The sequence below is a fragment of the Alligator sinensis genome, unplaced genomic scaffold (genome assembly GCF_000455745.1).
Source record: "Alligator sinensis unplaced genomic scaffold, ASM45574v1 scaffold264_1, whole genome shotgun sequence".
NCBI lineage: Eukaryota > Metazoa > Chordata > Crocodylia > Alligatoridae > Alligator > Alligator sinensis.
The window spans coordinates 4834189-4841118 of record NW_005841831.1 but is presented as its reverse complement, the minus strand read 5'-3'; the positions used below and the strand labels follow the sequence as shown (position 1 = coordinate 4841118).

The 6930-nt window shown below is 42.6% G+C and overlaps 1 protein-coding gene across 5 annotated transcripts in view; it reads right to left on the bottom strand.

Moving 5' to 3' along the window:
- The window catches only part of EYA3 (EYA transcriptional coactivator and phosphatase 3), a 137601-nt gene that overhangs the window by 19470 nt on the left and 111201 nt on the right, over positions 1-6930 (bottom strand). For 3 of the 5 annotated variants that reach the window (XM_006014817.3, XM_006014819.3, XM_006014820.3), the window contains 2 exons: positions 5557-5646; positions 4506-4564 (listed from right to left, as the gene is read on the bottom strand). In XM_006014817.3, coding sequence (XP_006014879.1) covers positions 4506-4564; positions 5557-5646 — 149 coding nt within the window. Of the gene's footprint in view, positions 1-4484; positions 4565-5556; positions 5647-6930 lie in introns of all 5 variants that reach the window. The other 2 variants (XM_025211643.1, XM_025211735.1) reach the window with 1 other exon arrangement.

Below are 6930 nucleotides of genomic sequence, written 5' to 3'. Positions count from 1 at the left end.
GCGTCTTTGCAGACAGGCTCATTAACCTAGTGAGGAGGGCTTTAAACTAGGTTCACCAGGGGATGGAGAACAAAGCCCTGAGGTAAGAGGGAAGTGGGAGACTTGGAGGAAGAGCAAGCAGGATGGGGTAACAGGGGAGGTGCTCTCATACTTTCTGAGAAATCAGGGCAATCAACTAGTTACCTCAGGTGCCTGTACACGAATGCACAGAGCCTGGGAAACTACAGGCAATCCCCGCTTAGTGCTCTTAATTAGTTCCTGAAAAACCGAGCGTTAAATGAAGTAAGCATTAAGCGAAACTGAAAGTATTTGATGACATAAGATGGCAACCGCAGTGGTTTTTAATGACCCAAGATGACAACCATGAGTGTTATACAAAACTCGCTAAGTGAAATCGGGTATCAATTTAAAATGAGCATTATAGCGAAACAGAGCTAAGCGAAACAGCATTAAGCCAGGGTTGCCTGTAGCAGGAAGAATTGGAAGTCCTTGTACAGTCACCGCACTATGATGTGCCTGGAATAACACAGGCAGGGGAGAAGAGGAGGAGGAGTTGTGCTGTATGTAAAAGAGCTGTATGATTGCTCAGAGCTCCAGTATGAAACTGGAGATAGGCTTGTTGAGAGTCTCTGCGTTAAGGTTAGAAGGAAGAGAAACAAGGGTGATGTTGTGGTGACCAGGAGAATGAGGTAGATGAGACTTTCTTCAGACAACTAACAAATTTCCAGATCACAGGCCCTGGTTTTTATGGGGTACTTCAGTCACTCTGACATCTGCTGGGAGGGCAGTATAGCAGTGCCCAGGCAATCCAGAAAGTTTTTGGAGAGTATTGGAGACAACTTCATGAGGCAAGTGTTGGAGAGACCAGCTTGGGGCCATGTTTTTCTTTACCTACTGCTCACAAACAGGAAAGAATTGGTGGGGGATATAGAAGTGGATGGCAAGTTGGGCAGCAGTGACCATGAGATGACTGAGTTAAGGATCCCAACAAAAAGAATAAAGGAGAGCAGCAGAGTATGGACCATGGACTTCAAAAAAGTAGACTCTGATTCCCTCAGGGAACTGATAGGTAGGATCCTCTGGGTTTGGGGGGGAAAGGAGTCTAGGAGAGCTGGCTGTATTGTAAAGAAAACTTACTGATGGCTCATGAACAAACCACCCCAAAGTACAGGAGGAATAGCAAATGTGGCAAGTGACCAGTTTGGCTTGACAGAGAACTCTTCTGTGAGCTTAAACACAAAAAGGAAGCTTACAAGAAGTGGAAGCTTGGACAGACAACTTGGGAGTAGTATAAGAGTATTGCTTGGGCATGCAGGGATGAAGTCAGGAAGGCCAAAGTGCAACTGGAGGTACAACTAGCAAGGGACATGAAGGGCAATAAGAAGGGTTTCTACAAGTATGTTAGCAACATAAGGAAGATCAGAGAAAGCGTGGGTCCTTTACTGAATGGGGGAGGCAACCTAGTGAACAGATGATGAGGAAGAGGCTGAAGTACTCAATGCCTTTTTCTACCTCGGTCTTCACAGGCAAGGTCTGCTCCTAGACTACTGCACCAGGCAGCACAGTTTGGGGAGAAGGTGAGTAGCCCTCAGTGGTCAAAGAACAGGTTAGGGACCATTTAAAAAGGCTGGATGTGTACGTGGGGCCAGATGCAATGCATCCGAGGGTGCTGAGGGAACCGGCTGATGTGACTGTAGAGCCACTGGCCATCGTCTTTGAAAACTCGTGGCAATCGGGGGAGGTCCCGGATGATTGGAAACTGGCATGCCCGGGCAAATATAGTGCCCATCTTTAAAATAGGGCAGGAGGAGGATCCAGGGAGCTACAGACCATTCAGCCTCACCTCAGTCCCTGGAAAAGTCATGCAGCAGGTCCTCAAAGAATCCATTTTTAAGCACTTGGAGAAGGAGGTGATTAGGAACAGTCACCGTGGATTCACCAAAGACAAGTCATGCCTGACGAACCTGATTGTCTTCTATGATAAGATAATTGGCTCTGTGGATGCGGGGAAAGCAGTGGACATAAAATACCTTGACTTTAGCAAGGCTTTTGATACGGTCTCCCACAGAACTCTTGCAAGCAAGCTGAGGAAGTGTGGGTTGGATGAATGCACTGTTAGATGAATAGAAAGCTGGGTGGATTGTCACGCTCAATGGGTAGTAATCAATGGCTCAATGTTTAGCCAGCAGCCAGTATCAAGTGGAATGCCCCAGGGGTTGCTCATGGGGCTGGTTTTGTTCAGTATCTTTGTTAACGATCTGAAGGATGGGATGGATTGTACCCTCAGCAAGTTAGCAGATGACACCAAGATGGGGGGTTTAGTAGATACACTGGAGGGTAGGGCTAGGATTTAGAGTGACCTAGACAATTTGGAAGATTGGGTCAAAAGAAATCTCATGAGGTTCAACAAGGACAAGTGCAAAGTCCTGCACTTAGGTTGGAAGAATCCCATGGCCTGGGGATGGACTAGCTAAACAGCAGCTCTGCAGAAAAAGACCTGAGGGTTAAAGTGGACAGTAAGATAGATATGAGTCAGCAGTGTGTCCTTATTGACAGCAGATTGAGGGAAGCAATTATTCCACTCTATTCTGCACTGGTGAGGCCACATCTGGAGTACTGTGTCCAGTTTTGGACCCCCCACAACAGAAGGGATGTGGACAAGTTGGAGACAGTCCAGTGGAGAGCAATGAAAATGGTTCAGGGGCTGGGGCACATGACTTCTGAGGAAAGTCTGAGGGAATTGGGTTTATTTAGTCTGCAGAAGAGAAGTCTGAGAGAGGATTTAATAGCAGCCTTTAATTTCCTGAAGGGTGGTTTGAAAGAGGATGGAGCTAGACTGTTCTCAGATGCAAATGAACAACGGGCAATGGTCTTAAATTGCAGCAAGGAGGGATTAGGTTGGATATTAGGAAGAACTTTCTCACTAGGGAAGTGGTGAAGCACTGGAATGGGTTACTTAGAGAGGTGGTGGAATCTCCATCACTGGAGGTTTTTAAGGCCTGGCTTGACAAAGCCCTGGCTGGAATGATCTAGTTGAGGATAGTCCTGTTTTGAGCAGGGGGGTGGACTAGATGACCTTCTGAGGTCCCTTCCAATGTTAAATTTCTGTGATTCTATGAGTCATACATCCACACTCCTGGTTTGCTGAATTTGTGTTACTTACTATGAATAGTTCTTTCCCCTAAGTATTTATATGATTCATTAAGTAGTTAACCAAAGGTCCACAGATACTGTACCGCAGTCAAACTAATCTGTCAATGTGTTTTTTTTTATTTCCCCTTTAAAATGCTTGTAGTATTTCTACTGTCAGGTCACATATAATGAGAACTGAATACAGTATTCAAGGCTCAGCATGATATTATAAATCCTCCAGCTTTTTAAATGAAACTTAACCTTGTTTGGTTTAATTTTCCACTAAGTTGCTTTCATAGATATCTGCACAATCATAGTGTAGTCTTTCTTCCTCAGGTGTTAATTTTGAATGAAAGTCAATTCAAATTATGCCTTTCAATGTGCATTACATTATGACTGTCAACAGTGAAGTTCAAAGGACTAAACAATATAGATACCAAACAAGGGTATAACTGCATGGCTACATTCATCACTTTATAGCAAGGGTTGGCAACTTTCCAGCGTGGCAGGCTCCCACTCCCCTCCACATTACCCCCATCCTTGGCACCCAGGCCACCTGGTGCTGCCTCCACTGTCTGCCATTGCCTTTATCATGCACTGCTGATCTCCATCCCCAATAGCATGGAGAGGGCCAAATCTAGTTGCCACAGTGAGTGGTGGGTGCCATAGGAGAGGGAGAGGGGGCAGGGGTGCTGCAGACGAATCGGCAGCACAATGCAGTGCATAGAGGGAGAACACACCAGACCAAGATGCATGCTGCCAATCCTCCATGCCACCATGGGCTAGATGCAAGCGCTTCATGGACCAGATCTGATCCGTGGCCCATAGTTTGATGACCCCTACTTTACAGAATGACTATTTCCATCTAATCTTCTTATGCTGTCCAATACAGAAAAAGCATGAAGCTGGAATTAGGAGACTGTACCTTTGTGATAAAACATGAGAATGACAACAAAGATATGGAACCAGATCTTGTTCATCTTCCATGCCAATTCACCAACCTACTTGTATTAATATGGGATCTGGTCAAGGCCTCTGGCAAAGCTTTCAGAGGGCATGATTTAGGAGGCTGGGATCATTGGCTTTTCTAAAAGTTGTATTATATTGAACACACAAACAAAGCTTAATGAATAATTATAATAATATGAAAAGATATCCATCATCTCAAAAACTTTAACTGCTCTCCTCACTCAAAAGGAAAGTTATTGACCATTTTACCCACTCTAAGGTCCCAAACAACGACAGAGCCCAGAAGTGGATCCTGCCAGAGTCATGCTGAAATGCTTAGCTGTGAAGCTGCCCACCAGCCCATCCCAACCAGAGCAGCTTTAAGCCTATCATTAATTCCACACCCTTCCTCAGTAGACCACCACCTTAGGTCTTGTCCATTGTCAGCAGAAGCAACATCATCTATGTGCACCTGGTCACACTCCTGTTAGAGACAAAAAAAAAAAAAAACAACCTAAAAACCATTCTGAGAAATGCCTTGATTACATTTTCCCAACATTTGCAGGTTTAACATTCATCTTTGAAAATGGCACTGTAAACTTCAGCACAATGCAGATTAGTACTTAAAGTGAGAGAAGTGAGCAGATTTTGTTTCTATTCACTATTATTTATTTCCACACTTCTTTAAGTAAGATATATTTTATGTTATATACCAGTGGTCACCAACCAGTCGATCTCAATCAACTGGTAGATCATGGAGCCTCTGACAGCTGATTTCAGACCGTCAGAGGCTCCACAATTGGGAGTGGTAGGATGTACGTGGCTGGGCTGAGCTATGTCCCCTCCCGCCTGGGCCAGGCCGGGTAAGTGGGGTCAGAGCCTGGGTGGCTTGTCCAGGAGGCTGGGGGCGTAGATCCTAGGGTGCCCTTTACTTACAAAAAGTGATCTTCACCATAAAAAAAGATTGAAGACCACTGTTATATACTATACAGAATTACAATAGTCCGACATCTAGATTCTTTTTTTTTTTGCCTTTGCCACTGGCTGGGTGAGAGACCACAAATCAGTCACTTCCCTCCCCATATTTTAGTTTCTCCAGGTTAAAATGGGGATGATGATACTGACCTCCTTTTTAAAGTGTTTTTTCATGTATGGATGCAAAGCACTATAAATACTCAAATACTAATTTTATTATTTATGTGCATGTCTAAATACAAGCAAATAAAATTGTTTGAGGAATTCACTATCCCGGTTTTTCTAGACTCATAACACCAGCTGCCACAAGCAGATTAGCTAAGCATGCTTCATTTTGTATGATTTTTCTTTGTTCCTGTACAGCTTTAGTTCTGGTAAAAGTTTTAGTAGAATTTTAAAACGTTTTGGTTCTCAAACATATTTGTCACTGGAGGTATATGGCACAGCTCTTAACAGGAGGGTTTTGGTGTTAAGCTTCCTTACAAGACAAATGCCACATACCTCTAAGTCATTGAAAAATAAGTGTGTATCAGCCACTTCAAAAATCATCTCCTCCATTGTCAGACCTGAGCCAATCACTAGAGTTGGATCCTGAAAAAGAAGAGTGAAACGGGTAGTTCCCCCTTTGTTTTATGTTAAATATTAGCTGTGGTAAACTTGTGCCATTGAAATTCTCCAGGGTTCCCACTGTATGCAAAGCCTAGGATTTATTGTAATAGTATTTTCTCATAATATTGTAGAGTGTGGTCTGCAAAATCCCTAAAGTATTGTAAAGAGAGATGTAGTTAGCCAGGTTGGCCTGAAGTCATGTGGAAGAAATGGCAAGGTGGCACTTTAGAGACTAACTTGTTCAGAAAGACATAACCTATCATAGGCAATTGTCAAAAGCTTATGCTTCTGAATCAGTTCATCTCTAGCATGCAACTAAGATGCCACCCTACCCTGCTTCTGCCTGTAATATTGTAAGAAACTGAAGAAAAAGCAAAGAACTCCTAAAGCATCAAAACAATAATTAAAACTCTAGTGCTGTATAGTTTGGAGAGATATATGCCCAGTAGTAGGAGAGAGAAATTGTGTGTTATTTTTCAGAATATTTCAGAGAAGCAAAAATACTTATTTGCAAGATATGGTAGACAGTCACTAATTCATCTGAGTGATAAGAGTGTTCTTTGTTAATTGCTGGAATTCCTAAGGCTGTCAAAAATAAATAAACATTATTAAAAGGCAACCTGATAATTTCTCTTATATCCTATTTTTATTTACATATGGAGTTTTAAACAGGCGTTTTGCTGTCTGCTGCTTAACTCTGCCCAAGGAAGGGTAATGTGCAACTTGGAAACTTGTCTATGTCTAGCCATGCAGTTGGTCCCAACCACGCAGTCAGTTCAATAAGATGTGTCACCCACAAGAATTCTTGTCTCTTGTATTAAAAGGCAAAGCTTTTATACAGTCCCTATTTTTATATTGTATCTGTAATTATTAGCAAACTCAAAAAGAACAAAGAATTATGATTTTAAATTTAAATACCAGTACTTTCATAGATTCATAGATGTTAGGGTTGGAAGGGACCTCAATAGATCATCGAGTCCGACCCCCTGCATAGGCAGGAAAGAGTGCTGGGTCTAGATGACCCCAGCTAGATGCATATCCAACCTCCTCTTAAAGTACTTTAAAATACTTGACAAATTTAAATCTACAAATAAAAGTCTTAGTATGCGTTCAGTGTAAAAGAGCTGGTATTGTATAGTGTGTGATCTTGATTTTCATTAATGACTGCATTTGCAATTCAGAAAAAAACATCAGTTCACAAGCTCTGTAATCTGAATAAAGTTCTGGTAATCTCCATATCCTTGCTCTATATGCATTTAATAAAAT